We start from the raw sequence: 17,412 nt of genomic DNA on the forward strand, positions 1-17,412 counted from the left end.
ATGTGTGTGCGTCTGTGTGTGCAAGAGAAAGCGAGCGAGCGAGCTGCAATTTCTGACCTGCTGCAATTTCCTACGGGGAAGATCATCTCTCTTTCTCTCTCTTTTTTAAAAAAACCCCCCTCCTCCCTCTAATTTCTATCAAGCAACATTTCAATCCTTTGGATCCTCCCTGGATGCCTTAGACACATTTTCCTTTTTTTCCTCTCTCTTCCGGAGAAGGGGGTAAAAATATATATATATTAAAACATGTCGGTCTGTTTTGTGGAAACTGATCAAGACTCGGTGGCGTTGCAGTCTTTGCAGAAGGTGCAGTTCGGGTTCTGCTTCTCTTTCTCCCCCCCGCCTCTCTTCCCAGCCTGTTTAGTGGGGCCAAATGAATTTTTTTTTTCTCCTGTCGTTGTTTAGGGTGCTGGGTGTAAAGAGAACCCGAGCGAGCTGATTTCGAGATGGAGAGAGAAAAGCGAGGCGCGTCTGGAAATAGCAAAGCCTCGCTAGCCCTTTAAATAAAAAGGCGCGCAGGGAAAATGTCAATTTTTGTTTTGGTCCCCCGATTTGTACCGCAAGTGTTGTTATTGACAATATATTGGGATGGGGGGAGGTGAGGGAAAGGAGGGAGGTGACTCCCTTGACCCGTTCTCCTCCAGTGTAAATATTTACTGCGTATTAGTGAGTGACTTTCCCCCCCAAAAAAACCCCTCACCATTTTTTTGGCAAGGCGTGCTATTTACAACGTGTCATAAGTTATTAATGCCCTGTGGCCTGAGCAGTCTGCTAAATCTGTCTTGAGCCTTTCGAACAAAGTGGACAATTGACGTACTGTCTGAGGAATGGGGGGCTGGGAGAATGTGAGAGGGATTTGTCAAAAGAAAATAATTTTTGAGAAACTAGAATCTCGACCTTGTTGAGACTGTTGCTCTGTAGCCTCCAAGGAGGATTCTGTTTCTGTGACCTTCTTTTGGGGATCATACAGATGATCGAGATCAGTTTTAAGGGAGTGATGGGCAGGAGGATTAGTCGCCCTCCCTGGAGTTAATTGACTTTCTTTGTCTCTTCTTGCCCCCCCCCCTTTCCCACTTAAAAAAAAAGTTTTCCAAGATGTCCAGTGACAGGCAAAGATCCGATGACGAAAGTCCCAGTACCAGCAGTGGTAGTTCAGATGCTGATCAGAGGGACCCACCAGCGCCTGAACCAGAAGAGCAAGAAGAAAGGAAACCTTCCGCAACCCAACAGAAGAAAAATACTAAACTCTCCAGCAAAACTACTGCTAAGCTATCCACTAGTGCTAAAAGGTAATAAAACCCCCAAACCTGATAGATCTTTTTGTTTTTGTTTTACACGCCTGTTGATAGGGGAGATGCTTACAAAAAACAGCAAACTTGGAAACGTTACTCACTGTTGGTGGAGTGACGCCATGAACTTTCAGCTGGGGATGCCAGTCCGTCAGGTGGGATGTCTCCTCCTAATAGCTTTTTGTGAATTAGGTTTTTTTTGGGGGGGGGAATTGTTTCAGAGTCACGGACCAGTTGGTGTTATGGCGGATATGGGTCGAAGGGATCTGGGCTAGAGTTTGGCGCCATGTAGCAAGCAGTCGGGGTCAAATCCAGATTCATAGGCTCAGTGGCAGGAGTGGGTGTGATTTGAAGTGGGTTGCATGCTGGCTCCTGTGGGAAAGCCAGTCATATGACCGCCTTGCTGCATGCTGAGTTTGCATTGATCCACTCAAGGATTTTGGTTATGTAAATCAGCTTTTTATTCCATGCCAGTGATGGGATGCCGTAGGAGGTGATTCATTCCTGCAAGCACCTGGATCTGCGTTCTTTCATTCCTTCTTTTTTTTGGGGGGGGGGTAATGCCTGGATGGAGGTGGGGTAGGGAATGGAAGAATCCACCTTTTGGCTGCACTTGTTAACTGGCCTTTGTTGGATCCTTTAATAGACGAATCCTTCACATGGAGGATTTCGCTTTGATTTGGGAACTTCGGTACATATCAGTGTATGTAGATGCATACAGGGACGTGATGGAGTTTTTGTGCATGTGGCTGAAATGCTGATAGAGAGGTTCACTTGAGTGTCTGCCCATCTCAGCAGGGTCTGTAAGTTGAGACGAATGACTGTCCTTTTGCATTCGAAGTTTCGAAAAAACTTCAGAAAGCTTTTGTGGGGTTTCCTCAATGGGTTCCACCTCTGTATCTGCATATGTACATTTCCCCTGTCATTTTGGATTTCAAGATGACATGCATTGTTGATTTGGTTGCGTGAGCGCATGAATTGGGCCATCTTAAAATGCCTCAATCTGTATGTTTTTTGGGGATAACTAAGAAATCCTTCCCCTGAAGTTCTCTTTTAGCTAGGAATTCACATTATGTTGTCCAGGACCACATCTGACAAGTGGTAACAAAGATGTTTCAGGAGGTGATGCAGTTTCTGTGTGGGTTTTCCTGTCAGTGGGACCCTGTATTGGGGGGGGGGATATACTGCACTGGAATCCACGTATGAGCAGGTCTGAAATTTTGTGCAGGAGTTTGAAGGGCACGTTAGTTTTTAATGCCTTTTAAAAATTGAAAGCGACCTGCTCGAACAGAGGCTTGAAATAAAGATGCTTGTAGCAGGTGTTTTGATTTTGAGAAATGTTAGGAATTGTGACTTTGGGGGAGAACGTCTGATGTATTTAAGATAACTTTTGTGAGCTGTTGGCAGAGTTCTTGTACAGTGTATTTCGCTGCTGAGATATATTTGGGTCCCACGAGCCTGTCTTCTAACATCATATTTGATCTTGTAAAATCTTATTTCCATGTGCTGTTTAGCTTGACGTCTTGTGTAAATTGTTGTAGGGAACAACTCCAGAGTATCTAAATTACATCTAGGGCAATTTGTCACTGTCAAGAAGCGTCTGTTGATAAACAATGAATTGCTCCAAGTTGTGTAGATTTATCATCAAATCCCAAACATTGTTTTAGGAGCAAAGCTTCTTTGGTTTTTTTTTTTTGGTGGGGGGGGGGGCAGAACAACTTCTGTTTAACCTGTTACAAAACCAATGAAACTGTCTGTTCTCTTTAGATTCTGATATCTTTACTACCGCAGTTTGTGATGGGGGGATGAAGTTATCATTGATAGATCAGTATTTGTTTTATTCAGCAAGGTCCTTGGCAAATAAAAAAAATGTTTCATGGGCTTGGAGGGAAGAGAAGGGGAGAAATAAAAGTGACTTTTTTGCAGGTTTAACTCCAGTTACCTGATGGGCACAATTACTGAGTTTGTGGATGAAATGCTGAAACTTCCTTATCAACAGTAGTGCAAACACTCCCCCGCCCCACAAAAGTGTCTGTTGTTTACTATGTAACTGCCTTGGCTCCAGCAACTCTGCAATGCTGATATAAAGTCATTCTCCAACGTGCTTATATTTCCCCTCTCCCTCCACTCCTGCTTTTCCTGGCCTCATTTGCATAGAAGATTAAAAAGGGAAAAAAACCCTTTGATAAAAAGTGCCTGGAAATCCCTCAGACTCACTTTTCTGAGGACTCTTTGGGGATTCCTGCCAGGCTGAGGTGTAAATGTTCTGTCTGTTTACCGTAACAGCTGAAGGGGCAGAAAACCGCTGCAAAGTTTCTCTGTTCTGGGATTTGGGTTATGCCTCTGAGAACAAAGAGGAAGCAGCCATGTTAGCGCTACTGAGGGGAAAACCAATCTTGCATTTAACTGCGTGATGGTAGAGGGCAGTGTGATTCCCTGATTTATTCCGTCGACTATCTCCAATGCTTTTGTGTCTGTTCTCATTTTGCCAACAGGATTCAGAAGGAGCTAGCTGAGATCACTCTGGATCCACCTCCGAACTGCAGGTATGTTTAAAATAAAATAAAATACAGGAGCAAACAGACTGAATGTATGAAATGTGGGGATGCCAATAAGGGGGTAATGTGAATGGAGGCTGGTTCAGCGTATTAGACACAGAGGTTGTGTCCTGTTTGGAAGTGGGTTTAGGATAAAGCAGGAGTCGTGTCGGGTGAATGGAACAAGTGTAAGCGAGGTGTTTTGATAGAATGTACCACGGAGCTCTTGATTGTTGGTTCCGCAGAGGAGATGTTGGGTCGGCTGGAAAGAGTAATCTTTGTTGACAAGTGTCATGTTGGGTAGGATCTAAATAGTTATTAGGGTTGAGGCTCATTAGTGGAGGAGTGTCTTGAGGCGTACGAAATGGTGGATTTGTTTCTGTAAAGGAAAGCGGTATTTTATTCCTCTCCCTTTCTTGGGATGGCACCCCTGCTTTCTGAAAGAAAGTTGCCAGTGTTGCGTCAGAGTTGGGCTGCTGGCTTAGATGGATGTGCCACAATGAGCCCATTTATTGTAAAAAACTGATGATAATAACTGTCAACTTTACAGCTCTGGGGGAGATGGTCATTTTTAGGAAGGAGGGGAAATTATATGTTAACATAAAATGAATTATTCACTATCTTTTTTTAAAAAATGAAAGTTTAAGAATGGTTCAGAAGTGAAAGGAATGGCTCTGCCAATGCAGTCTTTTTTCCAACTTGTTGAAAAACATGTTGGTTGTAGTGTCGATCTATTCAGAGGGAACGATGATGGGTTGTAAAATATTCAGTGCCGGAATTTATAAATACAGCTATCCTGTGCTGCGCACGCCACCTCGATTAACTCTTGCTCGGGCCGCATTTGTCATGCGTGATGTTTCTGTTTGCAAACGCTGCAGTGTACGGTGGATGTTATATTGGAAGTGTTCCTCATGTGTGGAGATGTCGGACTCTTCTGGGACAGGTTGTGATTTAATTGGATTCCAGGGAAAGGACTGTCGGCGCACGGGCGGCTTGTTACCGTTGTTATTGTGTGTTTTAAAGCAATTCAGTACAGAGGTAATTGTTACCACCTCTTATACCTGTCCTGAAAAACAAAGTCTGAAACAACATCCATTTTAAAAAAGAGAGAATATAATTTATACAGAGAAGGTCAAGCATCGTTCTGAAACTTGCGGTGTGGCTCTCTTGTAATCCGTCTCAAATTGCTTGTACTTGAGTCGTGAAGACAAATTGTGTGAGGCCATGTCCAGAATCCTGTTTTGCTTTGTGTTGGGAACTCTCTGCTGGATTCCAGTCTCACATGAGCCGTGGTTGCACTATTTGGGCTTTAAGCAAGCTACTTTTCAACTCGTCCTCGGTTTTCCCTCTGACAAAATGGGAATGGTTTTCATCCTGTAACCTTCCAGGGGTGTGTTGTAGGGACTCCTGAGCTCAGGGCTCGCAAACAGCAACTTGGAAATTGCTCCTTTTGGTTTTAGATTCATGGCTGAATAGAGATGTAACACAGGGACGGCTTCCTCTGATCATCTTCTCCTTTTTGCCACCCTCCCCGGTCCTTTAGTCTGCACTCCGGTCTGCTGCGCCACATGCTTGGAATCCTGAGTGTTTGCTGTGGGTTGGATCCAGCCTCAATCTTCCATCAGTGGAATGGAATTTCCTGCCCCCCCCCACTATGTCCACTGATCTCTGCAAAATGCTGCTCTGGGGGGAGAGGGGGACCCCAAGCAATGACATTGGAGGGCCGGTTCTGCAGCAGGAAGAGGGAATCGGTGAATGTTGTCAGTTTAGTCTAGATACAACCCTGGTATGAGGAAGGGAGGGGGGAGCAGGGTGTGAGTGGGAGAAAGGGCTGCTCTGTCATCTTCCAATTCATCGGTGAAACTAAAGACCCAAAACCAATTATGCGTGAGAAGGTTTTTGAGTATTTGGTGGAAAGTGCTATCAGACTGCAGCTGACATGGTGACCCCAAAGGGTTTTCCACTCAGAGGGGGTTTGCCATTGCCTGCCTCTGCGTAGCAACCCTAGAGTTCCTTGGTAGTCTCCTCTCCAAATACTAACCAGGGCCTGCTTAGCTTCTGAGATCGGAGAAGATTTGGCTAGCCTGGGCCGTCCAGGGCAGGACTTTGAGTGCTTAGGCAACTTGAATGCTATTTTGTCTTGGGATGAGATGATCCCCTTTAATGACATTGTTTAGAAAAGGGTCCATAAAAAGTAAACAGTAATGGTAATGAACATATTTAGTGACTAGCCTCCTTTGCAGCTTCAGCTGCATGAAGATCTTTGCAGTCTTCTTAAAATCATATTAATTTAAAAAAAAAAACACACACAAAGAAAAAGCTAGGGAACGCTAAATGATTAATCAGTGGGGGATCTCCTTTTCCTTTTTTTTAAAGAAAAGACATCTTGGAGAATAAGAGTGTGTGTCTGGTCCTCTGAAGTCTACAAGTTTTGGTTGGCATTTAGACCAAGAGGGACTCTAACGCCTTCTGAATATTTTCAAAGCATGGTGCAAAGGAAGAGGTTGAGCGTTGCCCTCCCGTCATCTTATACTCATGCCAGGGGACCAGGAGGAGTAGAGGAATTTGTCTCCCCTGCCTGGCACAGATAGGATTGGCTCTACAGAAGGCAGCAGGGTTAGGCCTTTGCCAGGTCCTCCAGGCCAGCAGAGGGCGCACCACCTCAACAGGGCTGCCGCTTTCCTTTCCCACAGAGCAGCCAAGGAGGCTGGAGGGGATGTACATGCGTTCTGTATTCGCATTCCCAGGTTAAGGCAGCAAATGCGGGCCTCAGAGGACCTGGAGCTGGCACTGGTCTCAAAGTCCTTAGCGATGGATGTAGTTCCTTGGTGTCATGTTGATTCACGGTCAGCTTCGGCGATTTGGCAGCCACACTTACAGGCCGGGGCCCTCTTTGGGTATCCAGTAGTGGTCGAAAGACCAGTAGAGCTGAAAGCTCCCCTTTGACAAAACAGACCTTCCGTTCCGGTGGCCCTTGTGAATAGATCAAAACGACTTCAGGAGCGGAGTTTTCCTAGAGTGGGCAGAATGTCAGACGAGGATCTGGGAAAGGCAGTTTGAATCCCCACTCCGCTGCTCTGGGTGCCCCTTGGGCCAGTCCCACACACTCAGGCTAACTTACCTCACAGGGCTCTTGTGAGGATGAAATGGAGGAGAGGAGAATGATGAGGTACACATGAAGCAAATGAATTTGTTGTTGTTCAGTCGCACAGTCGAGTCCGACTCTTCGCGACCCCATGGACTAGATCCCTCCAGGCCCTCCTGTCTTCCGCTGTCCTCTGAAGTTGGCTCAGTTTCATGTTCGTTGCATCGATGACACTGTCCAACCATCTCATCCTTGGCCGTCCCCGTCTTCTTTGACCTTCAATCTTTCCCAGCATCAGGGTCTTCTCCAGCGAGTGCTCCCTTCTCATTGGGTGGCCAAAGTATTTGAGCTTCAGTTTCATTATCTGGCCTTCCAGGGAACAGTCAGGGCTGATTTCTTTTAGGATTGACTGATTTGATCTTCTTGCCGTCCAAGGGACTCTCAAGAGTCTTCTCCAGCACCATAGTTCAAAAGAATCTATTCTTCGGCGCTCGGCCTTCCTTATAGTCCAACTCTCGCAGCCATACATAAATAAATGAATACATTTATTTATTTATGGCACAGGATTAGAGTGACCAGACTCCAAGTGGGGCCTGGGGATCTCCCAGAATCACAACTGATCTCCAAACTACAGAGATCAGTTCCTCCAGGGGGAAAAAAATGACGGCTTCAGGATTGGACTGTATGGCAATTTAACCTACGGAGGCCCCTCTCCTCTCTAAACCGTGCCTTCCCACAGCTTCACTCCCAACATCCAGGAATTTCCCAGTCCCTAGTTGTGAGCCTGCCCTACACAGAATACTTTCTCTTCCCAAGAGATCTTTGTTCGTAATCGTTCCATCTGCGGGAGGCGATTAGACTGTTCTGTTAAACTAGGAGTTTGACGAAGTCTGTCTTGGTTCCTGTGTAAGATGAGAGAGAGGAGTGAAAGAAGTTTCTGCCCCCAGTTAAATTGGGGCATGTTTTAATGCGAGTTGGTTGGTTTAGGGAGTAGTGTTATTTCTTATATGTTAGAGTTCAGCACCGTTTTGCAGTAGCTAGTGTCTCGAAAAGCTTTTAAGAGTCATTTCATAAATTGCATTTTGCCCCCGGAAACCCATTCGCAGGCATAGAAATGTATGTGCAAAGTGTCACTTACGAAGGACACTTGTGTCTAAATAGCCGTTTTTGCTTGCAAAGTACACAGGAGTAATGGCTGGGGGAACTCCTTTCTGGTGGGTATTTTGGGCAAAAGCCACAATTTTCACACATGGGTGCCATTTATAAAATTATGCTCTGCTTTGAACGTATGATGTGGACGATAAAAAAAAAGGTGCTTAGCATTTATATGGCGCATTGGAAGAATTAAGAGCTCTCGCATTCGATCTTGCTACAGCCACACCATTTTATCACAGTGAAGTTGTCGTTTTCCTAGTCTTGCCGACGTCAAGCTGAAATGGAGAGGTGAACAGCTTGGCTGGAGTCTACCTGGTTAGTTTGCAGCTGAGGTGAGAACTGAACTGAGAACGCTTTGGCTCCCATCCCGTTCTCTTGGACGTTGTGGTACACCATTTCTTAGTGGCTCTAACACACACTAATGTCTAGCACAACTGCGGTTGTCCCCACAAGTTAAATATGTCGATTTTTGCATGTGATCCCTCTGCAGATTAAAAGCAAAGTTATGTTTGACTAGAATGTGCATTTGATTTTATGTCTGTCTCTCATTTCTGTCTTGCATCACAAGGGATGCAATCTTATGAACGCTTTCCTGGGCATAAGCCCCACTGGATAGACTTGAGTAGGATTCTGAGCAGACAGTTTAGGGTTGTGAAAATGTGATGTATTTAGAACTCCGGATAAGGGCGCTGGTCTCACCTTTTCTTGTAGGCTGCTTTGGCGTGGTTGCTCAATCATCAGTCACACTGTTTGTATATCAGCTGTTCCGTGTGAACACTTGAAAGCACAGAAACATGGAGCTGGAAGGGACCTCCAGGGTCATCTAGTCCAACCCCCTGCACAATGCAGGGAATTCACAGCTACCTCCCCCCCACTCCCCCAGGAACCCAGAGGATTGTAAAAAACCTCCACGATCCCTGGGCCAATTTGGTCTGGAGGAAAGTTCCTTCCTGACCTCATATGGTAATCAACATTACCCTGGGCATTATGAAAAAGGGCCACGAAAGCTGAGTACTGGCTCATCCCTCCCTGTCATGATCTGCCTAAATTCGCAAAATCCACAGAAACCCCCGACAAAACTGTCTGCATCTTTTCTTGATGGTTTTTAAATTTCCTATATTTTTCTTCGTGGTGACAATTAGCCTCTGAAGCAGACTGTGTTGGATAGTTTCAAGTCCTCACTCAGTAACTGTCGGCTTTTAAAAAATGTACTGTGCAGAAACTTCCATCATGACTAAAACGAACCAACGTGTTCCCATCTTTGAATGGACGATTCGGTCTTTTTCCCTCTGTCTCTCTTCTTGCTTAAAGTTGCGGCATTTCAGGGATTCTTATTGCCTCAGTTAGAGCCTGCCAAGAGTGATTTTTTTCATTGTCCAAGCAAGAGGCAAACACTAAACGTAATCACAAATGGTGGGGGAAAAAGGGAAGCTCGACTTGTTCTGGTGCCAGAGTGATACTGATATGTAAAGGGAATGAGTGAATTACTTTTAGGAGTTGCTGTGCTGCTATTTTGTTTATATGTATAATTAGGGAGCCACTCTGGTAAACGTAATTGGGAATAATTTACCGTGCAACAAATGTTAGCTTTCCAGGTTCACTGTGAACATTACAGACATCACTGCTTGCTACTTAATACAATTACATTTAGCACCCTTTATCTGACAAATGTGAATATTCAGTAGCCTATTGATAATTTGTCTTCCATGTATCTGTTAGGTGTTTATGTGCTGCTGGATTTCTGTTCCATTTTCCTACAGTAGACTAACATGACTACCCCTCTGTTTGTTTGGTCAGAGATAAAGTCATAGTTTCATTTGTTGTTCAGTCGCACAGTCGAGTCCGACTCTTCGCGACCCCATGGACCAGGTCATGCCAGGCCCTCCTGTCTTCTGCTGTCCTCTGAAGTTGGCTCAATAGTTTCATAGATGGGATATAGTTTCATAGTTTCATAGATGCACCCAATACTCATTCTGACCTGGATGACCTAGGCTAGCTTGATCTCATTAGATCTCAGAAGCTAAATAGGGTGGGTCTTGGTTAGTATTTGGACGGTTGTTGTTGTTCAGTTGCACAATCGAGTCCGACTCTTTGCAACCCCATGGACCACATCACACCAGGCCCTCCTGGCTTCTGTCGTTCTCTGGATTTTGTTTAAATTCATGTTCATTGCATCTATGACACTGTCTAACCATCTCATCCTTTGCCCGTCCCCTTTTTCTTTGACCTTCAATCTTTCCCAGCATCAGGGTCATCTCCAGTGAGTGCTCCCTTCTCATTGGGTGGCCAAAGTATGTGAGCTTCAGCTTCAGTATCTGGCCTTCCAGGGAACAGTCAGGGTTGATTTCTTTTAGGATTGACTGATTTGATCTCCTTGCAGTCCAAGGGACTCTCAAGAGTCTTCTCCAGCACCATAATTCAAAAGCATCTATTCTTTGGCACTCGGCCTTCCTTATGGTCCAACTCTCGCAGCCATACAGTACTACTGGGAATACCATTGCTTTGACCATACAGACTTTCGTTGGCAGGGTGATGTCTCTACTTTTTATTATGCTGTCTAGGTTTGCCATTGCTTTCCTCCCAAGGAGCAGGCGTCTTTTAATTTCATGGCTGCAGTCACCATCTGCAGTGACCTTGGATCCCATGAACGTGAATTCTGTCACTGCTTCCACGACTTCCCCTTCTATTTGCCAAGGAATGATGGGTCCAGATGCCATGATCTTAGTTTTTTTGATGTTGAGTTTCAAGCCAACTTTTGCGCTCTCCCCTTTTATGCTCAGCAAGAGGCTCTTGAGGTCCTCTTCAGTTTCTGCCATTAGAGTGGTATCATCTGCATATCTGAGGTTGTTAATGTTTTGCCTGGCAATCTTAATTCTGGCTTGTGATTCATCCAGGCTGGCATTTCGCATGATGTACTCTGCATATAAATTAAATAAGCAGGGTGACAATATACATCCTTGTTGTACTCCTTTTCCTATGCTAAACCAATCAGTTGTTCCATGTCCGGTTCTAACTGTCACTTTTTCACCCTTATGCAGGTTTCTCAGGAGACATGTGAGGTGGTCTGGTACTCCTATCTCTTTAAGGACTTGCCATAGTTTGTTGTGATCCACACAGTCAAAAGCTTTAGCATAGTCAATGAAGCAGAAGTAGACATTTTTCTGCTACTCCCTTGCTTTCTTCATAATCCAGTGAATGTTGGCAATTTGATCTCTTGTTCCTCTACCTCTTTGAAACCCAGTTTGTACTTCTGGCAGTTCTCTGTCCACGTACTGCTGAAGCCTAGCTTGTCGGATCTTGAGCATGACCTTGCTAGACTGCCAAGGAAATCCAGGTTTGCAAATGAAGAGACAGGCAATGGCAAACAACCTTGTTAACGTCTCTTGCCCTAAAAACCCTATAGGGTTGCCATAAGTCAGCTGTGACTTGATGGCACTGTGCACATGCATCCCTGGTACGCCCCCAGCTAAATTTTTTATTAGAAGTAATTTCCATAGCATCTCCTGAACTTCTGTTTTGATTATGTGCACACCTCGTCGTGATCTTATGTAATGATCCCTGATAGTTCTCTAGGTTTCTGTTCATGCTACACTCTTGGAGATAAAGGGACTCTTCATACGGTGCATTTTTTAAATAAGATGTACGTGTGAGATATTTTAAGTGTTTTGTTGAATGTGTAACATTTGGGTACGATAAATATGTGTGTGTGGTAATCATATAGACACTCCTCAGGGAGCTGTGATTGGCAGTCTGGGGACTTCCTGCAGGGGAAAGGAATTTCAGTGTGGAAAATGGCCTGGAAAGGATTACAGAAGTGAAATTATGTGGAACTTTTGTACCACCTGATTTGGGGCAAATGATTCTTTTACTGTAGGCGCCATGATCAAGGTGTGCAGAAAAGCTTCCTTGGGTGTGGTGTTGGAAGCCAATGTCATTGTCATCAAGAAAGTTTCAGATTGGTAGCTGAGTCAGTGTGTAGTAGTAGTAGTGGAACAAAACTTGGGTTCAGTAATACCACAGAGATCAACAAAATGTGTGTGTGCCAATGCTCACTTTGTCAGAGTTAATATGCATACTGATTTCAGCGTGCATATGCAAAGGCAGCATTCCTTCTTCTTCTTCCCCTGCACCCTTCAAGACTTAAAACTCAGAAAATAGTTTTATAATTTCATTCATTTCATCTGGGTAAAAAGTGCAGAAAACAAATCCTATGTAAAGCTACTTTTAGGCTTTAAACATTATGGTGGGTTTTCTTGCTGGATCAGGAAAGAGGCCAGTCTGCCATCCAACATCTCTCCCAACAGGTGCCTCCGGTAACTCATAAGCAGGGCATGGTGGATATCACAGTCTGTTGCCTTAGAGCCGGGTTTGATTCTGCGCTCCTCCGTATGAAGTTGGCTGGGTGACCTTGGGTCAGTCACAGCTCTTTCAGAGCTCTCTCAGCCCAAAAAGAAATCTAGGTTGCCACTAAAAGGACTAGAACTGTAAGACTGCCAGACAGTCTTAGGATCTCCTGGCTGTACTACACACAGGTTTGCAGAAGGATGTGATTTGTTAAAAGCCCACAGCCTCACTTCAGGGGGGCCTCTCGGTTTGCCGTGGTGGCAGTGGGCACTGTTTCCAGTATAAGGAGGAAGGGAGGAGAAGAAAGTGGCACAGGAGCTGGAACTTGGAGGCAGAGTGGCGTGGGGAGCAGTGGGAAGAAGGGAGGAAAAGTGGAGCTGGGACTAGAACCCTGGAAATGCTGTTACCCCACCCCACCCACCCCGGCCTTGGCCGTTTCCCTCAGGCTATTTTTAATCACCCTTGGTAGAAGTCCCCCTTTCTTTGGTAAATAAAAACCCAAGTAGTAATTTGTAAGTGAATAGCTTTAGGAGACGGCTTAGTGGAAGAGCCTGTGCTTTGCCTACAAAAGGTCCCAGGTTCAGTCCCCAGCATTTCCAGTTTAAAAGGACCAAGCCGTAGGTGATGCGAAAGATTTCTACCTGAGACCCTGGAGAGCCGCTTCCAATCGGAATAGGCAAAACTGGTCTCAGCGTAAGACGGTTTAATGTGTGGGTTTACGGCATCATAAAAATATGCTGTGTAAGTTGAGCTTTGGCGAGGATGGGGCAGAGTCTCAGGGTTTTTGAAAACATATTTCATGCTGCCCAGTTACATGTCCTGTTTTCATTTTGTCTGACAGAGTATTTAACAACAGTTTTGGTGGGGCTGGATCCAAAAAAACGGCAGACAGAGCTCTGCTTAGGGAACAGATCATTCTTGCCTTCCCGGTCTTGTGCCGCAGTCCCCCAACCAATGCGATCCAAAAGAACCTGAGGGTTGAAGGGGATCCTAAAGAACAGTGTAGGATGCAGAGCAGGACGCCCAGGTGGAGAGGCCCTTGCACGAGCGGAAGGGTTGTCCATTTGGGTCTTCTGGATGGGGAGCTCAATAAGTTTTAAATCTTTCTGGGTCTGTTCCTTTTTAGAGCCCCTTCTGTATTCATATGAATTGTTTGGATAGGGAAATCTTGGGGAGCTGGTTGTCTTAAAACTTTTATGCTGATATCTAGAAAATTGAGGTGCGATCTGGTAGACAATTGCATCTGTTATCACATAGCAGCAGTATTCTTGTGAAGAGACAATGAAATGATTTTTTTTTCCTTGGTGCTTTCAGCTAATTTCACAGCAACCTCTGTACCTGCAAACTGAGTATTATTTATAAGGCTATAACTCTGTCCCCTCGGAATTGATCATCACAGTGGTGAAGACGCAATGGAGCAGACACACGGGGGTGTGGATTTTTATTTTAGATTTGCCCAGAAACGCTTTTACGCAGGCATCGTTTTTCTGTGCAGCTCAGCTGTTTTGTGTCTTAAGGCACTGGAGGCTTTTCGGGTCGACTTGCCATGTTAGCGTGGGAACCTAGACTGCATCTAAGGGTGTTACAGTGCCAGTCACACGCTCTCAGCCTTACCTACCTCACAAGGTGGTTGTGAGGACAAAATGGAGGGAGGAGAACGTTGTAAGCCGCTTTGGGACTCCATTGGGGAGAAAAGTGGGATATAAATAAAGTAGATGAATGAATACAGAATAGTTTGTTTAGAATAATCTCCGGTCCATTCCAGGGCCAAAGAATCTTGCACTTAAAAGAACAGGAAGGTTTAGGTCCGTGCTGTTGGGGAGACGGCAGCCTCCTGTTGACATACCTGAGGCCAAAGGATTGTGTTTAAGTAAAATAGAATCAGTGTGACAAAGGAGAAACCAAATGCTGCTTTGTGATTTGGGAGTGATTTACATGTTCAAAAGAAAGTCACGGACTGACGTGCGCTTCTGATTACCTGCTTCGGTTGTAATGTGTGAATCAAAGGTTCCCTGATGAGATCTGAAGCATGAGACACCTGGGCTGTGCAAGCCTCCTTTCTAACTAATGGCTGAATCGGGCCTCTAGCATCTGTCTAGTCCATGAACGTGCCCCGAGGACCTACAGAATCAAGCCTCTTCATCAAATCCTGTTGATCCCTAAGTGCGACTGAGCAGACATCTCTGGGCTGAGCCTTTATAATACAACTGCTAGTCTAGTGCTGCCCTATGATGGAATTCCTTCATTTGGAAGCTCAACAGAACATAAGAACATAAGAGACGCCAATGTTGGATCAGGCCAAAGGCCCATCCAGTCCAACACTCTGTGTCACACAGTGGCCAGAAATACCAGTGCCATCAGGGGGTCCAGCAGTGGGGCCAGGACATTAGAAGCCCTCCCACTGTTGACCCCCCCCCCAAGCACCAAGAAGACAGAGCATCACTTGCCCCAGAGCTCCTATCTATACCTTGTGGCTAATAGCCACTGATGGACCTCTGCTTCATATGCTTATCTAATTCCCTTTTGAAGCCATCCATGCTTGTAGCACCCACCACTTCCTGTGGTTGTTGGGAAGAAATGCAGTGTGGGCTTCTTCAGGAAGAGGAAAAGGCCTCCATTGAGATTTGAATGGTACTGTGGTTTTGGAAGGCCTTCCCGTTAAGTTCTGTCGTAGAGAAAGAGCTTATTTTTATGCTTGTGATTTCACACCCCCGGGGGTGTCAGATGCAGCATAATAGCTCTATACAGCAAATCGCTCTGTTCGGAAGTTTCGTGCTGATCACTTCGCTTATACAAAGCATGCTTTAATGCTGGGATCCGAAGGAGGAATGAGGGATGGAAGGAGGATGTACGCTGGAAGTCGTTCTCTCAACTTAATTTGACATTTTCTGTTGATGTCCTTTTCTCCCTCCAGCCGAATTTTTCATTTGGGCCTCTGACGGGGCACGTCCAAGCGTTGCAAAGCTGCCCCATTCCTCCCGAAGAGCCTTGGTTTGAAATGGAATGTCCGCAGTGTGTCTCACAGTACGCAAAGGGGGCCAAAAGCCGATTCCCTTTTGTCGCAGTATACTTGGGTTTTGCACATAGCTGGATTATCTCGGAAAAGATCTTTAAAGCCTTTCACTGTCTCCCTGGTTCCAACAGGGATGTTTCTTTCTTAAAATAGTAGAGATTTGTGCCGTGAGCAAATACTTGATTAGCTTTCATGATACATAGATGAAAAGTTGAGAGGGGTGCCGGGCTTCCTGCTATGATAGGAGGGCTCCCACTAGACGCTCTCTTTGCCCCAGGAGAAATTTCTTTTAAAGATGCTGGCGACATCTGTGCGACTTCGTCACTTCGGGGGAAACCCCGGGGTGACTTAGGGTGACTCTAGAAATCATGGGAAACTCTGTGGTTTTACCATAGAGATTGCAATGGTTCCTTAAGGTACTCTCTGTCACTTCTGGAAATGACATAGCAGTGCACAGGGCGTCCCACACCTGAGCCACCAGTCAGTTGCCAGTGCAGGAGGCTGAGGGGGCAAGACATCCTGTGCATCATTATGTCACTTCTGGAGAAAACCCAGAAATGGCATGGCTTGGCAAGCTTCTCAGTTGAATCTGTGGACAATGTGTTGCTCAGCGTCATAATTCCAGTGTGTTCAGGTTAGGTGCCCGTGTTTGGGAAAGGTGAGCTTAAAGCAGAACTGTCTGCAACAATGTAAAGGCCTCCTTTTCATTTACAGATCACAATAGCTGGGGCTAGGATTTTCCATGGGGAGACCTGCTGGTGAAGGGAGGGGAAAGGAGGTCACCACCTCCCGTGCCAATTTTCTTTCAAAACCCACCATTTCCGAGCTGTTTTTTTTTCCTTTGCTTTTTAAAAAAAATTAAGTTCTGGTTCTTCAGTAGAATGAGGTGGCTTACAGAAAATAAAACCATTATTTCGTTAAAATAATAAATCACAGTAACATAGATAACCCCATGTACAGAAATATAGACAAATATGCTCAGCCATGAAGTAATAAAACTAATCATAAACTTCATGGGAAACATTTACAAACACATACACAAACACCGTCTTGTATGGTTGTCAGACCCCCCCAGTGGAGGGGGGGGTCCTCCACTGCCAGCCCTGCCCCCTAGCTGGTGATCAGTTGGTCAGGGGGGTGACTTACCAGGAGAAAAAGGAAGGCCCAGTCCACATCATCACTGTTGCACAAGAAGTGACATAATCACACCAGCAACGTCCAGGAGACAGTCTGGTATTTGGGCAAAATTTCTAGAAGCCAAATTTACAATAGAGTTTTTGTCTAAAAACCAGAGCCTCAAAGCAACATTGCAGTGTGATGACATCACTTCCTGTGCAACACTGGTCCTTCCTATTTCTCCTGGTAAGACTCCCCCCATCCCCCACCAGTTGCCAGGAGGGACTTGGCAACCCTACTGTCCTGCCATATTTAGGCTATGGAACTCAGCAACTAGTGGATTGGCCTCCAGATGCTTGTTGAATAAGGCGGCCTTACAGAATGCCCCAAATCTTGCCAATGAAGGTGTCCTGAACACCTACTCTGGACAAATAATTTCATAGGGTGCGGGTTGCTGTGGAGAAGATCATAATCTTTATGGAGGTCAGATGAACTTCCATAAAAAAGCTGCTAAAAAAAAAGGTGCTGAACTGACCTTTGTCCCTGCTGATCCCCATAACCCCCCCAGGGCTTTTTTGGTAGAAAAAGCCCAGCAGGAACTCATTAGCATAATAGGACACACCCAACAGCAGAAACTCATTAGGATATTAGGCCACACCCCTGACAGCACAGCTCATTGGCATATTAGGCCTCCCCAGGTGCCCCACGGCTTGCGGGGCGCCTGGGGAACCTGAGGAGGGGAGGCAGTGTAAACTGCATTCCCTCCCTGGATCAGCTTGGCTTCCACGGGCACCCTGCGGCTTGCAAGGCACCTGGGGAAACCCGAGGGGGGGAGTCTGTAGGCGTGGCCAACTCCGTTCCTGTGCATTCCTG

At 45.6% G+C, this 17,412-nt stretch overlaps 1 protein-coding gene across 2 annotated transcripts in view; it reads left to right on the top strand.

The window, feature by feature from the left end:
- Window positions 1-97: 97 nt before the first annotated feature.
- UBE2E3 (ubiquitin conjugating enzyme E2E 3) overlaps window positions 98-17,412 on the top strand; it is a 152,693-nt gene continuing 135,378 nt past the window's right edge. Inside the window, exons 1-3 of one of the 2 annotated variants that reach the window (XM_015420145.1) lie at window positions 98-222; window positions 1,087-1,289; window positions 3,785-3,835. In XM_015420145.1, the coding sequence (XP_015275631.1) occupies window positions 1,096-1,289; window positions 3,785-3,835 (245 nt within the window). In that variant the 5' untranslated portion in view covers window positions 98-222; window positions 1,087-1,095. Of the gene's footprint in view, window positions 223-242; window positions 307-1,086; window positions 1,290-3,784; window positions 3,836-17,412 lie in introns of those variants that run through there. The other variant, XM_015420144.1, reaches the window with a different exon arrangement.

The sequence above is a fragment of the Gekko japonicus genome, unplaced genomic scaffold (assembly GCF_001447785.1).
Source record: "Gekko japonicus isolate JY-2015 unplaced genomic scaffold, Gekko_japonicus_V1.1 scaffold51, whole genome shotgun sequence".
Classification (NCBI taxonomy): domain Eukaryota; kingdom Metazoa; phylum Chordata; class Lepidosauria; order Squamata; family Gekkonidae; genus Gekko; species Gekko japonicus.